The 27,128-nt window shown below is 40.5% G+C and overlaps 1 protein-coding gene across 2 annotated transcripts in view; it reads left to right on the forward strand.

Annotated features, from left to right (window-relative positions):
- Nucleotides 1-681: 681 nt before the first annotated feature.
- Nucleotides 682-27,128, forward strand: part of coro2ba (coronin, actin binding protein, 2Ba) — a 31,899-nt gene continuing 5,452 nt past the window's right edge. Inside the window, exons 1-8 of one of the 2 annotated variants that reach the window (XM_008404661.2) lie at nt 682-1,145; nt 19,182-19,382; nt 24,692-24,808; nt 25,498-25,647; nt 25,734-25,898; nt 26,596-26,712; nt 26,810-26,914; nt 27,004-27,100. In XM_008404661.2, the coding sequence (XP_008402883.1) occupies nt 1,131-1,145; nt 19,182-19,382; nt 24,692-24,808; nt 25,498-25,647; nt 25,734-25,898; nt 26,596-26,712; nt 26,810-26,914; nt 27,004-27,100 (967 nt within the window). In that variant the 5' untranslated portion in view covers nt 682-1,130. Of the gene's footprint in view, nt 1,146-15,267; nt 15,418-19,181; nt 19,383-24,691; nt 24,809-25,497; nt 25,648-25,733; nt 25,899-26,595; nt 26,713-26,809; nt 26,915-27,003; nt 27,101-27,128 lie in introns of those variants that run through there. The other variant, XM_008404663.2, reaches the window with a different exon arrangement.

Consider the following 27,128-nt stretch of genomic DNA (forward strand, 5'->3'; position numbering starts at 1 on the left):
CTAGTAAAGCTGCTTGACAATTATTTTACATACATCCAGCTCTCCATATCCAGTCTTCAACATCTATTGTACTGCAAATGATGGATACGTTCCTGTCGATTTGCTTTGAAATGCTCCAAAATCGCACATTAAGGAGGGATCTATAAGAGAGAGCGTGTCCCTGTCTTTACTGGTACGAGATCCTTATGTGGTCACCGCAAGCGAAGATTGATAAATCATCGCTTCTAAGTACGATACCCAGGTCCTCTGGTTTGGTCAAGGACTGATTTCCAAAACAAGTCCATCAATTTCCACTTGAGGACCATGACAGATGAGCTAACTTTCATTTAGATAGCACAACTTTCAATTTTATGCTGAAGGTCAGAGCTGAAAGAAGTAAAGATGGGCCCCAGAGTTCTGGAAACCGCACACTCTCCTCTCACACCCTCCATGAACATCCTCGGCTAGATAAATCAACTTCATTTGTTTGAAGGGCATTATTGTTCCTTTAAAGACAACTTCCAAATGTGTTTCTGTGCACCTGCCCGACTCAATAAAGATTAAACGCGCTTTTTACGTCCTCTTCTTGTTCGCATTCGTTTTCACCGTTTGACGTGCCTGAGTAGCAGACTGCGACACAGCGGCCAGCTCCCTCCCTCCTCCTCTGCTTCTGCAGTCTGCTCCCCCGTCCCATGCAGGCAGCCCTGCTCCCACCTCCTCCTGCAGCCCTTCCCCGCTGCTCATCGATAAGCTGTATTAGCCCATCGCTAATCATACCGCGAGCGGCGGAGAGCTGGAAGAGCTGCGAGTGGCAGGCGGGCGGGCTTTGCGCTCATCATCTCTGTGTGGGTGGGTTTGCGAGTTAGCAGCTAGTGAGGGAGGAGGGGTGTATCCTAGCTGGGAGCTTTTCCCTGTTGTAGTAACCAGGCACACGCCGACTGCCAGCTATTACTTCACTGCAGCAGGAGTCGGCCCCTTCGCACTGAGTGAGCCAGACACACTAACCTGACCGTCCCCTCCTCTCTCTGCTCTCCCCTCTGCACATTCAGCAGAGCTGCCCTCCTCTCCTCCTCATCATCACTGTGCCACTCCTGCGGCGCTCTTCTTTGCTTGAAGGGGACGTTGGCCTGCTCCTCACCCACTGGTTCTGCATGACTGTCACAAAGGTAGGGAAGACTTCAATTCCAGATGCAACTTTGACTGTTTTAAAATTTATGCCAGATGTTGTTTGTAGATGATAGAAGAAGAGCTTTTTAAGTGATGTTAAAGTTGAGCAAGGTTGCTGTTGCTGCCTCAGTGAAGCAGATGGGATCAGCTTATTGAAATATTTGTTGTTTTTAGCGTGCATTAAAAAGTCATTCTTGGCAAGTTGACACAACTGCTTGTGTGATCTAGGTCTGCTGCTCTTTCTTGAGGGGAAAAAAAAATCAACTGACAGTCAGGTGATTTGTTTTTCCAACAGCGGCAGGAATAAAGTGCGTCCCTTTAGCTTGTAGTTGCTTATAAATATGACAAACAGATGGAACTTTATGGAGAATAAATCTAAATTATGGGCCTCCCTCAAGGAAAATCATGAAACGTCAGCTAATGGCTCTGATATTTGCTCAACGTTAAAGTGGGAGTTAGAATGAGGTGTGTATCAGTATGATTAGTTTCTTGATTCCTCTGGGAATGTGTGTTAATAGTGCAGTGTCCACTCAAGCGGAACTTACCAATATGCTTGGCTGTGTTTGTGTGGATATTAGTAGCCTGTCAGTGTGTGTTTTTGGTTGCAGTCTGTGCTTAACATGCAGCACCCAGATGAATCCTCTTAATCAATTACCCAGGAGGGAGAGAGGAAGACGCACACAGAGAGGAAACTGGCACACCTACTCCCGTGTAGAGACTTAACCTGGACCAAAATAGATGACCTACTGTAGACGTGGGACAATGGCCTATTTAATGCACTGGTGGTGACAAGACACCTGCAATTTCCTCCTCAAAGTTTCATTGATAAAGAACCACGACGCTCTCGTTTTCAGCCGCAGTCTCTGACTCAAATTTACAGACAGCTGCTTGCAAAGTACGTTTTCCTGGCTGCGTGAGAGATTGTGTGGGAGGTCTGTGTTCTGCTGTGTAGGTGAGCAATCTCCACTATGAGATGTGGAAGAGGAAAAGGTCAGGTGTTCATGTTTGGCACTTAGCCATGAATTAAATCTCACGGTAGTCGAGGCCAAAAGGCACCGGAGAGAATTTTAATGAATTCTGCCTTGCTTTTGTTTTATCTGGCGTGTTGATTTCCTAGGAAAACAGTGAATCAGATAAGGGTAAAGAAGAAATAAATGAACACAGGAAGGTATAATGGCAGATTTCCGAGTGGCATCTAAATGATGATGATGATTATGATGAATTTCTGTGTGGGAGATGCAGTGAGAGACTCTAGGTAGCTGTTTTCGTGGCTCTGCCTGCCAACAACAGAGAAGTCACCTTGGGAGGGACTCGGGACACGAGCTGCTGTGCTGACGGGACTAAACAGCCTCCTTCCCTTCAGCACAAAGACCCAGAGAGGCAGTTTTGAATGGGGGAAAAGCCCCTGCAACACAACAAACCCAGATCTGCATAATCTGGCCTGTACTTTTAAAATATACCAAGACCAGCCTGTCTCCTTGTTCTGTTATTATAGCCTTCGTGGGACACTCGATGCTTGAGATGGTGTCAGATTTTGGATGGAGGTTATTTCACCTCTTTGCCATGTCATGCCTCTGGTTGTTTTGTGCCATTTTTTTTAATGGCAGCATATGGATGATTTGCACAATTCTTACCAACAAGGAGTTTATTTTGTGCCCAATTTGACAAACTGATTTTTTAATTTTTGTATACTTGAGGCTTGTAAAGAAACTAGGTTTTATTTCTTAATAAATCATGTCTACCAGTAAGGGGTCATCTCTCATGTTCCTTATTCTGACAGAGTCAATAAGTGGAAATGGTGTTATATAAAATTTATGTAAAGGCATATTTCAAGTATAAGAGAAGTGAGGATTTTGTTATGACCATTAATTGTCATATTTAATTAAAATACTTAAAGATATTTATTGCCATACAATGATTTGAATAGTCTTCACAATACATCGTAAATGTATTATTATTGAAATAAATCTGTTTGTTTTGGTGGGTTACGTTTCCCAGTAGCTCAATACTTTTGTTTTACTGCAAGAAGGAATAGATTATTTGAGTACTTGTTTACTTATTGAAAGTCTTGTCAAAACTGTGAAATCCTTAAACATTATTACATGTTTTCCTAATATTATGGCCTTAGCTTAGATGCATGGGTATGAAATAGTTGGAAAGAACAAAAATGGCAATAGGTAGGTAAAAAAAATCAATATTTGTACAGATGAACTCACCTTGAGACAATTTAATGTCACTCAGTTCAGTCGTCAGTCACTTCTACTTTTTGTTTTAATCCTAAGAAACGCAAAGTATTTTTCTTTAGTTGCTTCAACAATAAACTAAGAAGCTGTTTATGAGCATCAATGCTCATAAACCAATGAACTTAGAAGAGGCTTCCTGGAATCACCACGAAAACATTTTTATAATGTTGGTTGAAATATTGCTAGTTATTTATTTATTTATTTATTTTTATCAAAGCTGTTATCATGTTACTGATACTATTTATCTATTAAATGATGTTACAGTAGAGGGAACACAAACGGTAGCGTGTTCATGCATTTTTTTTTCTTTCTCTACTCTAAGTTAGTATTCAGGCTATAATTAGAGGCTTTTTTGTAAAATCTTGCATATCAAAGAACATTCAGCTCTATTAAGCAGTAAACTCCTGCTTCGAGTACTGAAATGTGTTGGTTTAGGAAGGTGCTCAGTGGTTTTAATGCTAAATGTGAAGGAATCAGTTTGGTTAGTTACCAAGCTTGCTCAGTCAACTGAGGGAAAACCTACTGTTTACTCACATGCTGACAGAGAATGTAGGTCATCACAAGTTTGCCTCCACGACCGTTTGCTGTTCAACATGGCGAGGAACCCTTCTGGCATTAAATGACTGTGAAGGGTCATTTAGAAAATATACTACGAAAGATCATTATAGATACAATGAATGTTTATGACCTCTTTCCAGATCCAGATGCTCTTTATTTTGGGTGATTGAGTTGCAAAAAAGCATCAGGCAAAACAGAAAATAAAAGGATTGCCCCTGACTGAGCAGTTGGTTTATCTCAGTTTCCCCCTATCACTGTATTCTGGCATATGGCATTTTCCTTCTTAGATTTATGTCATTATACATGTTTGTTTTTGCATCATCATTAATCCATTACAGATCTCACGCTGCGTGTAAAACCTACATGCTGATTTATTGCAGCATATCTCTGTGCTTTTCTTAATGATTCTTGATGATTTTGTCTTTTGCAAATCAGTAAATTAGCAAGAGGCCATTCTTCAAAAGGCTCTGATTTGTCTGAATGGGTCCAATGGTGTCCAGCTGCTGTGGTGTTCACCTGAGCAGCAAACTGACCTCTTCAGGACACGGTGGTCACTCTGCCAGATGGACTTCAGTCAGACATGTCGGGTTGGAAAAACTACTACAGAACTAAATTATTCTACTAATCCTGTGTCATTTGTCAACATTTAGCAGGTTATCCATTAAACTCTGATGATGAATAGTTGTACTACAGACCTTCAGACAGTGTGGTGAATACCTTCTAAATAACAAAAGCTGCGATTTGCAAGACTACCTCTTTCCACATTCCTTTGTTTTTTGGAAGGACGACACAATGAAACATTTCCAGGAATTGCATGTGATCAAGCAGGCATACAGTTGGAGGAAGAGCTTTTGCAATTTTTTTTTTTTGTTCCTTTAGACAGCAGTAAACAGTCGTTTCAGTTAACACTGACGGTAGTCCATGTGTTGATAAATGTTAGTTCTTACAATCGCATAAATATATGTTGCTTTCCAATGAAGGCTTTACAGTAAAAGTATTGAAGTGAATCCAAAATAATTCAAAGTAGCATTCCAGCTGCGTTGTGTGTGTGTGTGTGTTTGCAATTATATATCTGCAAACACTCCAATTATGACACAGAGCCCTGCATGCTTCTCTGATGTCAGGCACACGTGTGGTTGTAAAGACGTCTGAAAGCCATTTTCGGTGTGTTTATGGTACAGCATCTGCTCTTAACAGTACAGTAAGCCTATCAGGACTCAAGTGGGATAAAACCAGTCCCGATGTGCTATAAAAAGCATCTACTTTTTCCTCGTAACTATAATTTTATTGTAATTTTACTTGTTTAAGTGAAACAGAAAACTAAGACGTGCCACAGGAAAATTACCGCCATGTGCACACGCACTTAAACTGTCTGAATTCTTTACTTGGAGCACCTCGCCCACCATAAATCTTAATTGAGTCTGATTTAGACCATTGGCCATTTGTCAAGTCTGCTGTTTATCCGCACACCCTCTCTCACACACATTGGCACATAAAACTGCAAGCTAAATCGCTAACCTGGCAACCTAAAAACCTGCTTTTTCAGGGGCAAGAAAATTACACAACAGCTAAGCTGATTTAGGAGAAGTATTACGAAACTAAGCCTTTTCTAGCAGAACAGATAAAAGAATGACAGGGAGGGAAAACAGTGATTTTTTTTGTTGTTTTTCCTCTTATAAAACAAAGCGGAGGGGGGGGAGGAATATTGTGTGAAAGCAACAAAAAAGCATTCACCACAGGAAGACATTCAGATCCAATGAGCTCATTGCCGGTCAAAAAGCTTCCTTACTAAGCTCAGTGTGTGTCTGTGTTGCTGTGACTGTATGTAAAACTGTACTCTGCAGTTCTGTGTGAAAAACCCGAAGTCCGCTGGCAGGAGAGTTGAGAAGCTGCTCTTCTTCCTTTTTCTTACCGTATCAATAATTTCTTCACTGAGAAACGAGGCACAAGATCACGGATTGCAGATCTGCCAAAAAATGGCTTAAATCTATGGAGTGAAGTGCAAAGGGAAACGGCTTTGTTGTGGCTTTTGTTGGATCAGAGCATTCATTTTTTTGTATTCCCCGAAAGGAGAAGGAGTTCAAATAAAATGGACGGAAATGATGTGAAATTATTTGCGAAGCTCCTCTGAGAAAATTAGGAGACGGGAGAGAATGTCAGTTTCCTGCTTTCCCTTCATTTCCCCTTCAGCTGAGATTAAGTGTACATCCCGTATGTGTATGTGCAACTTTGTGTTTGTTTGCTCAGTTGGTCCAGCCGGGATGCAGGTTCTGCATCCTGTCGACGGACTTTGAGGAAAAGCAGAGATAAATGTTTCACTTATTCATAAAGGTCAGTTTCTGACAAAGGCATGCCAATTGGCCTAATCTGTATTTTTGTTTTGTCTTGTAAAATTTTGCTTTTGGAGATGTCCACTTTTAGAATAAATTATCCAGAAAAGTACCACAATTTTAAATGTAAGCCTTTTAGTATCGTTTCGGCTCCCTTGATGGGCACGTCATGAATACCAAAGATCATAAGGCTTTTTGTGGATTTCTTACTGAATTTAAATGTCAGCATTACAATATCACCTGCTTTATTCTTTCAGTGAAACAGCCTGCATGGAAAGCTTGATGCAGTTTTGCAAAACGGACATTCAAAGCTGCATTTCCCACCCAGCTAAAAATCACAGCTTACATCAACAGTGTTTTTATTTTTTTTTTATGCTTATGCAACTTCAACTCTCATTTATTTGGCAGGATCAGTGCAGATGTTTAATGTTTTGTGCTTTATAACTCACACATGGTACTGTGAGTGGATACGATGCGCAGTGATTTTTTTTCTGTCTCTTTTTTTTTTTTACATATATTGTTGGAGCTCTGCTTCAAACATGATGCTAGCCACAGTGGAAGGTGCCTATCATAAACTTGCATTATAAAGTTCTGTGTGTATTCTGCGACTACCACAGGGCTGTGAAACTGAGAACACAGCAGTCATTAGTGGGGAGTGGGGCAATGAGAGACCGAACACATGGAAGATGAAGCTGCCACCCACACAAGCACACAAATACACACATATCTGCAGCTTGAGTTCATTGGGGTCAAACTCAGCACTGTCATTCCCCATTGGCACTGATCACAGTGTAAATATAGGTTTTAGTCTGTGCAACATTGATTACTCCAGGCTTCTCGGCTCCCTTTTTGTGCTTTTCTGCCCCACATGTTGTCTTTTTACTGTCTTTCTAAATGCTTGGTGTATTTTCATGCTAAGCCTTCGGCCGTACTTAAGACGTAGTTTCACAAAGTATTTAAATTTTCTCCGTTTTTCACAGTGGTTCACAACTGATGGAATATGAGGAGATCACACAAACTACAAGTGCATAAGCCTCTTATGACGGTTGCATCACAGTGAAAGTGTTGGCAGGATTAACCATAGATGAATCCTGGTCTGAGTTTTTTTTTTTTTTTTGCAAAGCAATCCATTTTATTGGCAAGACTTCATCGACATTTTGCGAACCTCATGAACCCAGAGGTGCACATGGGAAAAGCTGTGATGTAAAAAAACGCACAACAACTTTGACTTTGTGTGGAGTTTGCTGTTATTTCCTTTGTGGTTGGGATCAGGGATTGATTAAACAAAGTAATTTGCTCGTCATTGAACATATTAATCAGGCAGGCTATGAGGATACATGAACCCGAAGCCAGATATTTACATGCACTGGCTAAACACATTAATTTTTTTGTCATTTATTTTAAATCAGGATCTGTTTTCTGGTTTAGGTAGTTTGCTAAGATTTTGGCCCATTCCTCCTAGCAGAACTGCTTTAGGTTTGTAAGTCCCCTTGACTAGCCAGGCATTTTTAGCTCCGGCTACAAATCTTGTCGTCTTTAATTGTGAAGCCTTTGTGTTCTAATGCATCGTGATGTCAATTTCTTTTTCTTGTGTTTTTATTTTAGAGGTTTCTTTTGATCAGCTTAATAGAAACTTAATGAAGTCATTAATGGCGATAAATGCTCTAGACCTCTGTTAGTGCAGATGCTTCCACACTATCAAATTCAGCTTGTTTCGATTTTCTTAAGATTTTGTAAACCACTTACAGTTTTTCTTTTACATTCAACCAATCATAGTTCTGCAGTGATTCGTGTTTGCACTCCACACAAGCTAAAGTCAAGCAGATAATCATATAAAGGGTTGACATGAGATTCATGTCTTGCCTAAAAATGCTTTAATGTCTGGAGACACTGTGGTTCAAATCTTTAATCCAGCAGATCTTTTACTGATCTAATCCAACTGACTTCACCTGATTGGTTGAAACCAGTTGATATTTGGACGCTTTAGCTGTTATTACATAATCTCACCCATACGTAGTGTTGACTAATCTAAATCAGGTACACTGGTTGCTACACTGTTTTCAGTAAACACAAACACTCGCCCACATGGTTTGCATTAGACTCAATACTTTGTTTAAAATAAACCACATTTTAGTCTTGTGCTGGCTTTTAATGTGGAGAATAACCTCTCCATGCACAGGCCCTGTAGAGACCAAAATTTGAATTATGGTATGCATCTTCCCTTCTTTATTGCTTACAAGATGGAGTCACCAGCTGAGAGCCAGCTGTGTCTTTACTTCAGCTTTCACCGTCTTCACTGCGGGTAAAACGATTCCTGGTTGCTTGCCGAAAAGCTAGCTCATTTTTCTAGGTGGATGTTCTGCTGAAAGCTTCAAAGTACAAAGTGGGGAATATAACACGTACTCGCATGCACCATATGCATTTGCGCTTACTCGCATTGTAGACTGGGACCATGACTGGAAAGTAGCCTTGCAGAAACGCTGGTGTTTCTTGCAGTAACTCTAGCCAGCAAACACTTTTTCTCTCCCAGTAAATGCTTCAAAGTTGGGACTACATCCTATTAATCATAGATTGGTTCCTTTTTTTATTTTTTATAAGTTGTCAAAGGCATTGTGTATCTCAATAAATAACCCCCTCAACAAGAGAATGTATAAAAATCATGTTTCTTTTTTTTAATTAGCTTGAAAAGTCAGCTGTCCATCATGTTGAAAGCAAAATAACACAAAAATTAAGATGAAATGAGGATGACACAGATAATACAATGAGCCAAAGTCTGACACTGGAAATTAGCTAATTCAATTGGGACTAAATGGTGCCGGAAAAGCCTCTGTTGCAGAGATATGGACTAAATTAAATATCTGCCTCCATAGAGGAAAGGAAAAATAGGTCTGAGTTTTTACATCTGCCCTTTAAACTGGGACACACAGCCGATCATAGCGCTATACAAATGGCGGACACGTAACTGATGGATCAATAAAGTGGACTGGCAGCTGAGTGAGAGACCCAAAACAAACCTGCCCTGTTTTTACAAGCTACATTGTCTTTTGAAAGATTTTTTCTTTAAATCTAAACAGCAGCATTCGTACTTGAGCCTGACGACTTATTTAACGTAAGGAGCTCTTCAGAAGAGCAGTTCCTTTGAGTTAGGTTGACTTCAAAACAACCTTCGCCTTCAAATGGGAAAGCTACAATTAAAAAGGTTTTCCTCATTGATCAACAAAACTTTATTTGAATTCTCCTTATTATTTTTTTTTCTAATTAAGTCCTGTCTCCTTAAATTTCCCCAACATAACCAGAGCTTCTGCTTTGCAGTAATGCAAATGATTCTTTTCATCAGGGTTCAAACAGTAAGCCGCCAGGAATGGGAAGTGTTTGGCTCTTGAGATCGTCTGGCGCTGAGCTGTCCTTTTTCATCTCCAACTCTTATCTTCTAAAGAGCCAAAAAGTTTGAGAAACCACAAGGGCCCCGAGTCCGTCTGCTTACTGATACAGCTGAGAAAGTTCACCTGGCACACTGAGGATCTACATTCTTGGGCTTCAAAGCTTTGTGTCTCATCCAATTTGGACGAACAAGTCGCTGTTTCTCAGGCTTGTGAAACCGGCGAGTGATTTGTTCATTGCAGTCAACATCAAATGAAGATTTGTCCAACCGTTTTAGTTTTCCCACGTCGTAGTATTTCTCCTAGGTCTGTTTTTTACAGTACGTTCTGCTATTTTCAGTCAATTTGGGGCTTTTTCAGAGAAGAAATCTAAACTTTTGACAACAGAAATCATGTCGCCTCTCCTTATTTGAAGGGGACATGTCATGCAAAATCCACTTCTTTTTGTCCTGGAAGGGAGTGGGGTCATGAAATGTCTTATTCACATAAAAAAATAAAAAATAAAAAATGCAGTGAAATGAGTTGATCCAAAATGCATCTCAGAACAGGGGCAAACAAGGGGCCGCAATAACAAGGAAATCAGACTTCAATCAAACATTGAAGTTCTGCTCTATAGAGACCAAACATGAATGATTCACATATGAAGAAGGATTTAAAAGCATGATGTATCCACTTTTAATGTCTAACTCATTTATATCCTCAATATTGATCTGAAATTATAGCTAATACAGTATTAACCTTCCTGTGTCATTCAGTAAAATATGTGGAAAAGTCAGTGCAAAGGTATTTAAGGCAAAGACCACCTTGATGACAAAAGACACGTGGCTGATTTTTGAGTACAGCTGAAAGAAGGCAAACAGGTAAACAAAGGGGAGGTGAAAAAATGGCAGAGGAGTTAAACAAGATCTGAAATGATCTAGAATCAAATGGAGAAAAGTCTGATTTGGCAACATCCTAGAAATAATATTTATGAACTAGAGAAAACAAGACTTTTTAAACATCTGAACAATAAAAGTGCAAACACAAATGGAAACCGAAGTCCAGCCGCCCCAGGATTGTGACAGAGCTTGTGGTTTCACACTGGCACCAGTTTGGTGGAGAACACCCAATAAGCTGAATTTTACACAGTTTTAGTGGACATTTAAAGTTGTTTCTAAGCAATAGTAAAACATGTCGCTCTTTTACAGTCCACCATGTGAAGAGGCTCTCAAGCAGCTCTGAGAAACCAGCTAATCCAACAGCAGCACCTCAGCCTCCTGGCCATCATCTGCATTAAAAGATATAAGAACCTCTAAGCAGTCATGCTCCATCAGCAATTACCAAACATAATATCTGGGGGAAAAAAACCCTCTGAAACCTGAAGCCACTGACTGTGCATTTATTCCTGAGCTCTTCCTGTGGTCTTACTGTAGTGATGGGTTTCTGTAATCTGATCACAGAACTCCTCTGTCTCCCCTTCACGATCTGTCCGTGAAAAACTGATTTGACTTTGCAGGTGATGTGACTGAGAAGTGAAGTAAATGAACTTTCTACAATGTTGTGTGTCTACATTTTTCTTAAATGACTGTTTTAACTTTGCTCAGACATTCAAACTTTATACGATCACAAAATTTAAAAGACGTTTAAGAATATCTATTGGATTATAGTGGATTAAATGCAATCTAGGTGCTAAAATCCTAAAGTCGAGGCAAAATTTTCCCTTGTTTCTTTTTTAAGGCGTCTCTGGAAATCAATATTAATCTAACTGGGTTTTAAGCAGCCTTTGTGTGCAGATCTGCAGAGCAGCCAGGTGGTCTGACGGAGGGGGCTAATCTGTCTGCTAAGATCTCCCTCTGCTCCTCCACTCTGTCTGCCTTTTTCCCTTTTAAATATTTCATCAATCAACAGTCCTACCCCCTCACCCTTTTCCTCCTTTTACTTTTCCCTCCTTTCTTATCTCCAACCTGAAGTGGCATGGTCTCTTTTGGTTTGGCGTTTTTCTGTCTTTGCCCTTTTTGTTCATTGTTCATGTTTCATGTCTTCCCTCTGGATATCTCTTTCACCTCGTGTCTCTAACCCTCCCTCCCTCGGTCACTCCGGGTGTGAAGCCCGGCTTGCATCATTATGCTCCAAAAAGCACAGCCAGAAGCTCCTCGGGGAAAACGGGCAGCAAACACATGGGATATTATTAATTTAGACCATCTTTTTGGCTTTTGGTTGAATGACCTTTTGAAGGCAGAAGAAAGAAGATGTCTCTCATTTGTATTTGAAAACACAAATGGCATGCTCTGTGGCATGCTCTGTTTCAGAAAACCGCTATCATCAGAATATCTGGAAGACAAACCATCATGTAATTTTGCTGGCTTGTAGAGCTGCTATCTTTTTATCCTGCGGCAGCAGGTGGATGGATTCCAGGACACCCACTCGTTTGTACCTGTACATCCATCTACTTCTAAGTGCCTTTCACCAGTTTCTGTTTCCTGTACTTTTTGCTTTGCAGCTGCTTAATGGGCTTGGCTTCCCTCCTAAGAGCTGCTCTTAGCTGCGCTTTATGCATCTACTGTGAACACCAAAGCATCTGAAGATCATGGATAGACACTCCAAAAATTCATACTGAGCAGACTCTTAGAAACGTTCTCCATTGCATTTTCAGCTGTTTGCAAATGGCTGGATTGATTTTTTTTTTTTTTGCCACTGTAATATATTCAAATCAATCCAGTATTCAAAGCTAGATACGTTTGAGTGGCTCTGACTTTTCCTTCCAGCAGATTGAATTTCATACAGACTCAAATAAATTATTACTTTTCCAACATTCCTGAGCTAGCCATCTGGAAAATTCAACAAAACACCAGATGGAGATATTCATTTGGTCCTGCTAGGTCAATTATCTCACGTTCTTTTTTTTTTTTTTCACGCATTGCTGTGAGGGTACTTATAGGCACCTCTTCTAATTATAACTAAACTAAAACTGTAACTAGCATGGGTTAAGATAAATAAAATGAGAACAGACAATAAAATATGCAGAGTAACATATTATTTTAAAGAATCATTAACACACATGGTACTGAGAACATCCTGAGCAACGCCTGCAGCTCTTCACATCTTCTGGCAGCATTGGTTTGGTTTGGTTTGGTTTGTTGCTTCTACAGACTAACATAATTATCCAAAGGTACAATAGACTCTTCTGTGGAGATTATTCTGAAAGATCTAAAACCATTAAAACCTTTATAAACTGAGAACAATTTAAAATGGTCAAAACTCAGAAAATTGTTTAAATTTCTACCACAGCGATGTTGTGCAGGTTTTTGAAAGGTTAATATCAGAAGTCAAATTCATATTGTTGTGGCAAGCATAAAGGGATCAACATAAAATGTAGTTGTGAAATTGAAGTGAGTAAATGCGAGGTTGTAATGTTTTTAGACATGAAATGGACGGACATTTCTGCATCAGTATTTCTCTGTCATCATAGTAAAAGTTTGCTGTGTAAATCTTTAGCTTCATCTGTCTTTTATAACTACAAACACCCTGTCATTCATTACCATAGCAGTGTAGGAAACGCTGCAGCATTTTCATCTGCGATACTTCCTGTTTGACTCAGTAATCGGAGTCACACTCAGTGAAAATTTCGGCCAAGTGAGTCAATGGGATATCACTGGTTTTTGTAAAATTTGCTCCTCGCTGAGACATTAAAATGACTGAACAGTGTCGGATCCAGGGAAGAAGAACAACAGACGAAGCATGACATGCTGGCATGACAGGCTTTAACTGCGTCTGAGTGACAAGACATGAAGTCACCCTGCAGATTTCTCCTTTGTGTCTGTTGAATGTGGGCTCGGATGGTTGGACTTCCTCCTTTGGCACCAGCGTTAAGGACATTTTTATCAGAAAAAACTGGATTCATTCAGCGGTATTATTGCTGTTTGAATGGCCCTTTTTAGGATTCATAATGAGTCAGTATGGCACCATACACTGGGTATAGTTTATTAATAAAGGACATGCTTGGTGCTGCCAGTCTGGTTGGAAATAACCAACCAACCACTTGCACTGAACGTACAGAAGCTGCTGCTGCAGTGTCAATAAAATCACTTTTTGCCTGTTTCAGAAGTTAAACGTGTCATTTTCTATTTTGATTCCTTTGCTTTTTGATGAAGAAACCAGATCTGCTTGGAAATCAGAATAAAGATCGAAAAGCTTTAAACTAAACAAGTAAAGTGTTTCAGCAGCAGCAGCAGCAGCAGCAGCAACGTCTTCAGACGACACATAAAAACACCCAATAAACACTCTGCTCTCTGGAGTGCTCTGCCTCCTAGACATGACTACTGCATAACTAGATGCTGGTGCAAACAGACAACACATGGACGCAGAGCTGAAATTCACCCCATATGTGCAACACGCCAAGATGAAAAAAAAACAACAAAAAAAAAACCTGCCGGGCCAAATTCACGTCTCAGACAATCATCAGGGATGCAGGGCTCACTGCAACACCTGCCTCAGCGCATATCGACCCGACCGGGCCGGGCCGGGGGGCGTTTCCAGAAGCTTCTTTGTTGGTTATGAGTGGAGAGTTTAAGTTAGTGAAGACAATGATTCGCTCAGCAGGCTTCAGCTTAACTTTTTTAAATAGGAGTTTTTGCAGTGACATGTTTAGGACGCACAAGTTGTGTGTAAATATTTTTTTCTTTTTTATAATTTGGTTAAAATTGAACAACTGTTCCCTTTGAAATCACCTTTTTTGATCGGACTACACCCTAATTTGTCTCCACCAGACCAAAGTTAGTTGGATTTATTAGTTTACTAATAATTAAGCCAACAAATAACATGTTTATTTACATGTTTTATTTTCTTTCAGCCTCTTTATTTATGTTGGATGGCTCATACAAAACTTATTATAACTGAGTTTACAATTTGATACATTCATGTGATTAACTCCACTTTTTAATCGTGAGAAAAAAAATGGGCAGAGTTGCATTTCACTGTCTTCCAGTGAAATATTTTTATTTTTAAATGAAATTCGTAAATAACAGCAACAAGGTTTCCATGTTTCAAACTGACTGAACTGATGAAGTGACTTCTTGGTAGCAAACTACATGAAATAAGGCTTGGGGGGGGGGAAACTTTAACAGGTTATTGTACATCAATCAACCTGTTTTATTCTACTTTTAGCAGCTTTCGCCATCTTTTGGTCTGATCAATTTAAAAATATGCCTCTGTAATTCTGCTTTTTTGCACTCATGTCGTTCCTGCCGAGGTCAACAGAAGATCACATCCGTCGTTACTAAATGTACGCAAGTATCATATCAGTGGTAGAAATAGTTGAGAAGTCTAGCTCAGACATTCACAGAGAAAAGTGAGCCGAAAAACCAAGAGTGTTCCTGGAAATCAGCCAGGAAGACCTTGTGATTTTCAAACACGCAGCAGGGGGTGGGAGAGGGAAGAGGATGAATGGCTACTACTACAGAGCTGCTGCTGCTGCTTGAGCTGGAGACAGAGAGAGACAACTGAGTGGCAGGATGGGAGAGAGGGCTGAGAGGAAGAAGGAGGGGGTGCGTGCCCTGCAGCTATCAGCACTAGTAGGAGGAGAAGAGGGTGGGAAGAGTTTAGAGAGCAGGGGGGGGGAGAAAAACATGAGAGAATACGAGGCAGACACAGGCCGTCTGCGTACATTTGCAAGGTAGGAAGGAAGAGTGGAGATCTGAGCTGCTCATTTAGAAAGGAGGGCAAATATTTGCAGCCTGACAAGGATACAGAGACGGAAGAGCCACTGCCAGGACAAGGGGGAAGGTAAGGGCGTCACTTTCTGAAGCTTTAGTGATTTCTTTAGTGATGTCAAAAATGAGAGGTTTCGCCAAAAAAAAAAAAAACAGCAGGGTGCCACATCCAGCCTGTGGAGAAAACATTCAGCAGAGTTAAAAAGGCCCCAGGCTGAGCAGGAAGCTCACAAGTCAGAAATCGTGTGATGGGATGGATGCAGATTCATCTGGCCTGTGTTTTTGAGTCTTGCATGCCATCGCTCATGATCTGTTTTTTGTGCCTCCTCTGCTGCAAGTCCTCGTGAGATAGGGAAGACACACTCAGACAGAAGTGCTCTGTGTGCCAGAAGCCAGTGACCAATGAATGAGCATCCTTGTAAGAGAGAGAGAGCTCAAAGCAGGCGAGTCTGCTATGTCCGGCTCCTCCAACCGTCCCTCAGGCTAATTTCTGCTGCTCTTCTGTTCTTCATTAATTCCTTAGCAAGCTGTCATTATGCTGCCATCGCAGACAAAGGTCCAGATCAGATACTATATATCAGAATGGGATGAAGATGAGATGTTTATGTACTTAAAGTGACCAGCAAAAGTAAAAAATAAAGAAGTGCTTGAAATTTAAGAAGCCACTTTAGAGATTCTGCATTTTCTGAATGTTATACTAATTACGTGTATCTAAAAGAAACAAAAAGAAAACAGGGAAACATCTAGCAAAGACTTGATGTATCGTCCCTTAGCTGACATTATTTCTTGCTCCTTAGGAGTCATTATATTGGTGCCAATACTATTTTTGTTGGCTTAGAAATTGTTCTGTAGATCCAACTAGTAAATTGGGATCAAGCTGCGTCGTTGTGACTGACTGCTGATTTAAAAAGTACACTCCCAAAACATCCAGTTCAATGTTTCTGTGCCTCAGAGAGTCAAAGATCAAAGGTAAAGGGATGGTTCAGTTTTTGAAGTGTGGTTCTGGTGAAATGTTACAAGTAGTCATTATCTTATCAGCAGTAGATAATGTGCTTTTTTGTCTTTAATTTGATGAATCAGAGATTAGTTTTTCAGCTACTCGAAGCAGAATCCCAAAGGGAAATGACTTTTTCTCATGTTTAAATGTAAAAAAAAAAAATCAATTTCAAACATTTCACCACATTTCATTTTTATTGATGTTTACAGCGCTGTTGAGTGGGCACATTGTTATTGCAGTTATTTAGGAAAAGACCATGGTTGTGATTTCTGAAAGGATCAAGACGCTTCGGTCAACAAAGTGACCTCAAGTCAACATGACTCTTTTATGCATGTGACCGACCGAGCAAGGTAGTCACAGCTCGACATTCACTGACTGAGAGCTTTGCTTTGTGTCTGTGCGTGCGTGCGTGCGTGCGTGCGTGATCAGTTGGCTAGTGGATGTAAGGTGAAGAGATGCCTAAGCCACCTCTTTGTGCTAAGACATCTCCATAATTTCTTTTTATAGGACAGGTTACAGTGAAGAGCGCTGAGTTAGAGCAGATAGAGTGACAGTCTGCATGGTGGGACAGTCGAATCCTGACCTGGGAATGAGCCGTTCAACCTTTCTGAGTGGAAGATGTCGAACACTCAACTTACACAAAGCCGTTTATATTGACCCTGCTGAGTTTTCCCCCCGCCGCCATCGCTTCCCCGGGCTCTGTCTTGTCGAAGCGTAAACCTTTTTAAACTTGATTGGTGATCTATTAGTGATCTACGATTGGCCAGAGGCAACTCGGAGAGCAGCTCTTATTTGCAGATTCATAATAAAGCATGTTTTCTAAAAGAAGCTACAAATATTTGCAAAGTGCAACAATATTTAAGTCTAAGGCAAAAGTAAAACACTCTAAATATTTTTTTTTTAAAAATGTATAAAATATTATTGATCTGAAGAGCTTTTTCATTTTTTTTGCTTAGAACACAAATCTATTGTTAAAATGAAAAACAGGATTATGCACTTAAGAAAGAAGAGAGCTCCAACTTAAAAAAAATAAAGTTAATTTGTTATATGTAATCGAATTAAGTTGATCAAACTTATATTATGAATTATAAGTGAGTCTTGCACTTCAGAAAAAAAATCACTCCAGATTTGTGTTGCATAGCATTATTTATAATGACAAATATTTGTGTTTGGTTTTAACTTGAAAGTACTTTATCTTGTCTTTAGTCCACATACTTGGCTGAGGGAAAAGCAATGCCATGGCAGCCTCTTGTGTTGTCAGCTTGAGGCCAATTCTTCTTTTCTGCTTAGAGAATGAGGAGACAACAGCAGCAGCGTGGTTAGAGGATGTTTCTATTTGCATGCCTGCTCCCCTCCCACCACCAGTAGCAGCTAACCCCCTTATCTGTAGAACAATGCTGAATAGAGGATCGCCTGATGTCATCCGGCATCGCTGCCACTGATCTGACGGGAGCAATAAATCCTTCTCACACATCCTGTTTCAGAAAATCGATCAAAATGAGATGAAATACACCAGTAAGAGTCTCACCCCCCACCCCCACCCCCTCCTCACCCCTCCCAGAACGGTTTAAAAGTTAGCATCAGTGCCCTGCGGCTGAACCAGCTAATTCTAAACATCAAGAGCTCCACCAGGGCATTGATGTGGTAACGAAAACCAAAAAGTGCCTCTTGAGTCAAATAAAAGCAATTCTCTTTCTTTCTTGGTTACAAGTTATAAACATTTGCTGCTTTTCTGTTGTACGTGTTGTACACAAAGACAAAAGGCACTTTGTTGTACTGATTTGAGCTTTTTTTGTTGTTCTTCTTCTTTCCTTATTTTGTAATTTATTTACTCGGCTTGATAGTCAGTAGTTTGTTTTTTTTTCTTTCCTGTGCATTGAACGCAAACGCGTTTTCACCTTTCAAGAGTCTCACACCCATCAGAAGTTTGGATAATTTCCCAGCCCTGCATGTGTGACTGCTATCATGTCTGCACAGATGGGCCAGCCCAGCCTGTGCCAGTGAGTTTACAGAATGTGAATGTAAAAATGGCAGGTTCTATCTCTGCATACAATATCCTGAGCCTCAAAAAATATGTAGGGACAGGATCTGTTTCGATGCAAGCTGATTTTTATTTTTCCAGTTTTGTCGTGTTTGATTTCCGTGTACATTTTTAGCTAACAAAAACGGTCCACTTATTCAATTAATCGGATTCTCCAATATATTTTTCCAAACCTGCATGGTGAGGTTGGAGAGAGAGCATCTGCGACCATCAATGTTCAAATCTCATCATGGATTCTTAATCAAATTAGGGTCTGGAGAACCACTGGGCCATTCTTACACATGAATCTCCCCTAAAGCATGTTAGCTTTCGGCTCTGTTTACTAAGACTCCAAATTGATTGTCTTGATTTTAGTACTGTTTTGCACAAAATAAACAATATAAATATTTCCTCAGTGTGGCTCTGCTAAGCTTTACAAGTGCTCGCCACACAAACTAGGAAGATTTATCAGCCTGATGATTTCCTCAACTTTGGGAGATCGGTGACCGGCCGATACGAAGCCGATCTTATCCCCCGATCTTCTCCACCTGTGCATAGGTCTAAAAATCAACTGCTGTCCTCTTCTGCTCTTCCGTGAGAGAGTTTTGACTGACAGACTAGTCCACCAGGTAATTTCTGCAAGTTTGCAGTCAACAATAGTCACCCCACTGTTGCCAAGACAACGACTTTCTTGCTGTATTTAGTGCTGTCAGAAAAAAGTTGGGTATTGGCCAAAATCGGAATCAGCGATCAGCCAGAAAACTGGAAGATCTAAAGAGAATCAAAGTATTTATCTTTGTCATTTCTTCTTCCCTTCTAGATGTCATGGCGTCCGACCTACCGAAGCTCCAAGTTTCGAAATGTTTATGGCAAAGTAGCTAACCGGGAGCACTGCTTTGACGGCATCCCCATCACCAAGAACGTCCACGACAACCACTTCTGTGCCGTCAACTCCAAGTTTCTGGCAGTCGTCACGGAAAGCGCCGGCGGCGGCTCTTTCATCATCATTCCCTTGTCCCAGGTAACAGTCGCACTTATTACTCGTCTGTCGTTTGCTAGCAAAGACCGGATATTGATTGGGTTGTCTTCCATCCGACGAGTGTTAGGTTGTCACCTTTATTGAACCTGCTTTTGTTAGGCTATGAAATTGAATGTTTTCACCTGTTTACTGGCAAGAATCTAAGAGTGCGGAGCCGTTTCTACACACAAGAACTACAGATCGGATCGACTGGAGCAGTCGCGTTGAAGCCAGGATGTGAAGTCAGTGTTTCAGCAGGCTTGTGTTGCCTGTCGAACCACATAAAGGCATAGCTGTGCTGCTCATAAACTGGAGAAAAGGACTTTGTTGAACTGCTAAGTGTTTTCTTATTATAAGAAAACTGAATAATGCAGTTTTTTTTTTAAAAAGGCTTGTCAATTTGGTTATAAAAACTTGAAATCACACACTGAAGAAAAGCAATGAAGTCGTATTCTATTTAACACTTAATGTGTTTCAAAACCAATAAAAAAATGTATAGTAGTCAAATGGAGAATCTTAATAAGGTAACAGGGATAAGTATACTTGTTGGTGTATTATTTTATGCAATAAAGGAGAAGTTTTAGCAGCCCTTTACTTCTATGCAGAGTTCAGAAAAGCTCTTATCAGACAGAAGAAATGACGCCTGCTGTTTGAAGACGCCCGAATAGCAAAGGTCACATGCATCCAAAATGGCAACAAGTCTGCTTTAAATTCTATGATTTGCGTATTTTTTGATTCCTTTTTAAATCTGAAGGCTCATGTTATTGCTCTCAATCTCCTTACCATCTTTGTGTGTAAAAAGATGTCACGTCGGATGCCATTTCACACCATCTTGTACTACTATCATTCTCACAATATCTTCTCAGAACTGGTGAATTTAATTCTCTAATCATAGAAGAAAGTTGCTGTAAAACTGCTGCTCATTTACCATGAAGGCATTTGAGGGAAGCAAATCTCCATTTTGTCTGTCTGTACTGCTTCAGTCAGATTAAACAGGGCAAGGCCGCAGTGCAGAAAATAGTCTGAGGCCTCCAGTTAATCGTCGTGCCGTTGTCTTTGTTTACGAGACTCATTTTGTCTGGAGCTGTTAAATCTGAAGTGGCTTTGCGCAACGCACACTCTGCAGCGTCTTGTTGACTCGAGAGATGCTGCTTCCTATTGTCTAGACTCCGATGCGACTCTGGGCTGACTGAGAAACTAATTTACGGGTTAGACAGATTAGAGTTTAGGGTACCGATGGTATAAATCTTCGGAGACGGCAAATAGTTGGGCATGGCAAAAATAAAGATTTTCAATTGTTGGTAACTTTTAATTGGATTTGATGACAGTTAAAAACACATCAGTGCTTGACTGCATCAATTATGTTGTCTAATGAATCAACATAATGTGAGTCAACCAGCTGATAGAACAGCCATAAAACCAGAAGTATTAAATATGTAGACCTCTGAGCTGCCTTATGCAGACTTTATAATTTTATATGATCTTCTAATGGGATTAATACTTCATCAGGTTGCCAATAAAGAGTAAAAAACCTGCTCATATTTCCCTTATCTTTCCTTCTACAGCTTTAAAAGATGACAAATAGATACCCTTGAATTTAGTGCCCTTCTCTATTTATTTGCACCCCATTCAATATGTCTTGCATCTGCTATTACAGTAGATCAATATAAACAATAAGCCATTTTGGAAAAAGCAAACCTTTACAAGTAATTCATACATCTCAGAAAACGAGTTGATTATTCATAAACTCTTCTGGGGAGAATATAAACTACAAATCTAGTAGCCGCTGGGTCTTGAAGCAGAAATATTATCTTGAACATATGACCAACTCAAAGTATTTACATGAAAATAGTTTGAAGAAAACTTGTGGGATGACCTGAAGAGAGAGCATAATGAAGAATCAAGTCTCTGTGCATGTCAAAAAAAAAGAGGAGCCAAATAGTCATTAAATACAAGCTGAACTTTATTAGAGATGCTGTATAATATAAAGATAATGCTATATTCATACAAGAAAAATCCTTCATGACAGCATCGTTTGATTATTTCTTTTCCCCGCTGGTTTGCAAAATACATTTTTGTTATTCCACAGTCAGGCACTTCGTCAGCATGAGGTAATCGAGCTGATCTGAGGCGGGTTTGGCTCACGGTGAGGTTCAAGCCCATCTGACATATTTCAGTGACAGTTGGCGAGATGGCCATATGTTCATCCACAGTCGGCGCCGTCAGGGAAGGAACTGCCGCTGACACCACCTGGACCACAGACTGGAGCAGACAAGGGCACACAAGGTCACGATGAAGACAGAGACGGACTGGGATATTTATGTGATGCTTTTACACCAGTTTAAAAAGAGATGCTCTCATTTGGGCTTCCTGTGTTAACTATTTAGGTTTATTTTTTTCTGAGAACTGTGGTTTATTGAAACTGATTCCAACAAAAAAAAAAGAAAGAAGGAATTAGAAAATTATCCCCTAGAATAAATGAAAGCATACGTCACTAAAATCATTTCATTCTAAAGTTTAAAAAGAAAAGTGCGCTGAAGGTCATGATGTTTGATTACCGTATTTGTCGGACTATTAGCCGCTACTTTTTTCCCACGCTTTGAACCATGCGACTTTCTGTGGATTTTTCTTTAACCACCAGGGGGCTCTTAAGCAGGAAGTGAGTCATTGGGAGTCAAAATTGGAAATTAAAGAAGAAAATGCTAATTTTCATTTAGAACAAGTACATGCTAGTAGCAGGCACAGCGGAGAAATTTCTTCAAACTCATATGATGCAGCTATTAAGTTGAAGGCTATCGATCTGGCAGCACAGGAGGGTAAATAGAGCCGCTACACGTAAACTCGGCGTTAATGAAACCATCGTTCAGCTTTGGAGACGCAGGGCTGCTGGTGTGTGCGTGTGTGTGTGTGCGCGCGTGTGTGTTTGTGTATATATATATTTCCTTTTATTTTTTATTTGTAGGTGCGGCTTTTAGTGAGGAAAATACAGTATATGTTTATTTACCAATAAAAGTGGGTGTTTTCAGGTTTGACCATTTTAGTGAAAATAAAAAGAAAATGTGCTGCATACAGCCCACCAGTCAGAACCAGTCGAGGTGAAACTGGGTGATTCGTGTCACCAGCAGGCTGATTGGAGTGACACTGATATTAATCCTGCGGCTGGCTTGCTCTGGAGAATCTAAAGTGATCTAATCTACTGCTTTGTCTTTTTAATGGCTGCAGGGTGAGCAGTAGAAGGCATTTATCATCATCATTTTAGGTTCTGTCATGTTTTAATAGATAAGTATTTAAAATGTAGTAGGCTAAAAACTAATTAGGGCAGATCCTTTACTAGAGCGGTTAAATACAGCCCTGCCTAAAGGAAAGTTAAAATGCAAATTCTGTTTTGGTTTATTTTCTTTCAGCAGCTGTAAAATGCGATTACATTTAGCTTGAGTAAATTCCAGATAAACTGATATGGGATACAACACTCAACTTGTTCCTTTTCCACAGAATAGCTTATGGAAATCATTTATATTTTCAAGCAATGATGATTGTTTCCATTATTTTATGTCTGAAATATTTCTTTAGTGTTCAGATCCATGTAAACAAGGTTCACTGCTGCACAGTGAAACACGTGACATGAGCAATCAAGTCCCTCCGCCGTCAGAGCGAAGTGGAGCAGACATGTTTGAAACATCACCAGCAGAAAAGGCCTGTTGAAATTAAATCATGTACAGCAGCAGAAAGCCACAGTAACGTAATAAACATGACTCGGTGCATTTAGTTTTAGCCGATTTAAATGCAGCAGGGCGTAAAGGGAACACACAATCTCATGAGTGCAGGATAGCCTCATGGGAAATGTATTTTTAAAACATTCAATCACCAGATACTAGCATGTGCTTTGTTATGCTGTATTCCCAGAGCTGCCAGTGGTCGTCCGCATTAACAAAGATTTATTTGGGATTACAAATCAATTAAAGTTGGAAACTGGTGCGTCACTGAGGGGGATCATGTGTGACACAGCAGCAGCCTGAGGAAGTGAACTGAAGAGCCCTGATGTCCAACAAAAGGGTTGTGTGGTTTCCTGGTCAGTAGTTAAATAAAATCATGAAATTCCCCCTTTTTTCTCCAAAGTCACAATTTCCTGACGTCCTAATGAAGGGGAAGGACGGCTGTCTTTGATTTGCTTTGGTTAAATACAACACAATTACAGGCCCGGAGCCCTCTAATACCGTTTGTTTGTAGGACACTTATTTCTTTGCTGTTAATTAACGACAGGCTCTGAGACAACTGGCAAAACTGTTTGTTTTTTTTCTCTCTCTTTTGCAGTTGCGTACGCACAAAGTATCCGTACTTCTTGAAAGCAGCTGACGCTGTGCTGCCTGAAAGCACATAATAAAAATTTGAGTAACTCAACAGAGATGTATATTATTTTTCAAAAAGTCATTTATTTTTCTCCTTTCATAGATGTTTGATTTTGATCAGCTTTGCTTTCCACCAGTTACCTGATGCAGTGATTTACAGTCATGCTCTGTGTTTGCCTATCCTCTCAAATCTCCCCTCAAAGTACTGTAAGTTTGTGATTATTTCTGATCTAATGTTTTTGCAAGACTATCCAATACTTTTACAAAGGAGTTTTAATTCCCTATTTATACTAATCAATACAATGAGTACTGATGTTTATACAATACTGTCTACGACATCCAGCCTTGTGATTTTGTCGTCTTTGCCTTTTCTTCATATTTTGACTGAACAAAAACTTTTCCTCCTGCATCAAACTGCCACCATGTTGGGGGGAATTGGTGCAAAACACGTTTTTAAAGTGCGTTTCATCTGTTGAACTGTATATTTTCGTTCATACACAATGCAATAGCGTTGAAATAACAGAGGTGACCTGCAGAGTTCGGTGAGGTCATGCAGCTCAAACACAAATCTCTGAGGAAATAAAAAGCAGGTCAGTGGACTGAAGTGACATGAAACATTCATAACAACATAATGGTTCCTGATAGGTGTCTGTCACTGGGTGCTGTGAGCCAGTGCCCCTCTGTGGACTCACCAGGTCATTGCAATAACACTAACCTGCCTCAGACGTCCCACTCAGAAACGAGGTCTGCTTTGTGCTCAAGAATTATTGCAATATCACTCAGTTATTTTTTATTATGCGTTTTAATCAGTAAAATGTTAATACACCTATTTTCTTTTGGGGGACATTTTGATTTTCATTGACCTTTTATTGTATAGAATCCAAAAGTCTTGGTGCTGGCTCATATTTTGGATTCATTTCCCATGCAAGCTGTTTGTTTCAGTAAACATTAACTTTTTCTTTTCAGGCTGGCCGTCTGGACTCTCATTACCCGAAGGTGTGTGGCCACCAGGGCAATGTGCTGGACATCAAGTGGAATCCGTTTTTTGAAAACGTCGTAGCCTCCTGCTCTGAGGACACCTCGGTTAGTGACACACACACATGTAGGACTGAAAACCGTTTAACGTAAGCTTCTGTTTGGATATTTGATTCCAGGAGTTGTGCTTAAAATGGCAAGTGGTCAGATTTTAAATTTAATCACACAAAAAAATTCTGCAACACAAAGTTAGATCTTTGCTTTAAAACCCTGTTAGTCTTCAACTTTCTCCTTACACCACGACTATAAAACTCTCAGGGGACATTTTCCTAGCCGTACATCCACATGTTACTCTTCGTTCCTAAGCTCGCCAAAGCCGTAGTCTCTCTGTGTTCTGTGTAGTACTTTCACTTGTTGAATTATAATCTGATCTGATCCATGGCAGAGCCTCGGGCCCTTTCAGTAATCCGCTCTAATCCCCAAGCAGCGGGCTACATTGATAGCTCGTGCTATTTTTGATCAGACGGATCTTCAGCAAAATTACTTATGATTCTTTTGAGGTCATAGTTAAACTGTAGGTTTGGAAAACGCAACATGGCTTCTGACAAAAGGGCTGCAGGTACATGAAGATAACAAGGACAGAAGTTACTCTCACTGGCCACTTTATTAGGGTACATATTGCTATCACACCATTATGACTTCAGATATTACAAGTAAGGTTTAACAGAAGTATCCAAAACAAAATGTCCAGTAATTTTATGCTCTATGGATTTTCTTTTTTTTTTTTTTTTTTGCAGGTTCGAGTATGGGAGATCCCAGAAGGCGGTTTGAGGCGCAACATGACGGAGGCGGTCCTGGAGCTGTACGGTCACAGCAGACGAGTGGGTCTGATCGAGTGGCATCCAACCAGCAGCGGCATCCTCTTCAGCGCCGGCTACGACTATAAGGTGCACAAACCGTCACGTCTGGGGGTTTAATGCCCAGTTTCTAACGGATTCCCCTAAAATAAAAACAACTCTTCCTGGTGTCTCAGATCCTCATCTGGAATCTGGAGACGGGAGAGCCGGTGAAAATGATCGACTGCCACACTGACGTCATCCTGAGCATGTCCTTTAATACAGACGGCAGCCTGCTGGCCACCAGCTGCAAAGACAAGAAGCTGCGTGTCATTGAGCCGCGCTCCGGGAGAGTCCTCCAGGTTACATTTTTATCAACATCTACATGAAACAATTATTAGGACTGAATGCTGCTGGTTCTGCTTGTCTTCTTCCAAAGGATTGGATCCTTCATATTATTCAGATCTTTAATTTCTTTTGTAAACTCTTTCTCTGCCGCCCAGCCAGAAAAAGCAACACATTATTTCTGTTAAAGAAGTTAAAATCAGTACTGCTCCTCCATGTAAAGCTTATTTATTTTTTATATGGCTTGCTATCCATTGTGAGTGCTTTATTATAACCACAACTATAGGAGACAAGCAGAAAAAAAACCTTGTTAATTATTAAATGGGGCCATCATTGTATCTCGATGCTCGGAACGATCCATTTTACTCCATTTGAGAAATGCACTCCTTCCTTCCTGAGCATCATCATTTCGAGTCGCCTGGAACAGACGCGGTCTTTTCCTGCGCTATCAAATTAAACTGCATCAACAACGGCTTTGATAAGACCTGTGTGCCTTCTGCCTTCCGCAGCAAAACCCGAGGCATCAAAATAAGGCAGAAAGGAGCAGAAAATTATTAATAACATTTCCCATTTTAGTCATCAAACATTAATATTATCTATGGTTGTGTTTTTAAGATTTTTTTTTTATGTCTACATCATTGCAGTATTTGCATCTGAAAGGATTTCATACTCAAACTGAAGCTCGACTGTGTCATTGTGTGCTCCTCCCACCAGCAAGCCAGTTACAAGAACCACCGCGTGAACCGAGTGGTCTTCCTGGGGAACATGAAGCGGCTGCTCACCACCGGGGTTTCTCGCTGGAACACCAGGCAGATTGCTTTCTGGGATCAGGTCAGGCGGTGCCTCTGCGTGGCCTCTCTTCACGATGCCACGGTGGGAGGAGCGGGCGGCTGGATGCGTTTAACTCTCTCCGTTTCTGTCCTATCAGGAAGATTTGTCCATGCCCATTGTGGAGGAGGACATAGACGGCCTCTCGGGACTGTTGTTCCCCTTCTACGACGCGGACACACACATGCTGTACCTGGCAGGCAAGGTCGGAACCTCTTTGAATCCGTCACGTGATCAGCACGTTGTGATTTGTGAGAATTGAAGACTTAACGTGTCTTTTTTTGCTTTTTGCAGGGCGATGGCAACATACGTTACTTTGAAATCACCACAGAGAAGCCGTACATTCAGTATCTGATGGAGTTCCGCTCCCCAGCCCCACAGAAAGGACTGGGTAAGTCGGAGCTTGATCCGACGTCATC

This window comes from Poecilia reticulata, linkage group LG3 (assembly GCF_000633615.1).
Source record: "Poecilia reticulata strain Guanapo linkage group LG3, Guppy_female_1.0+MT, whole genome shotgun sequence".
Taxonomy (NCBI): Eukaryota; Metazoa; Chordata; class Actinopteri; order Cyprinodontiformes; family Poeciliidae; genus Poecilia; species Poecilia reticulata.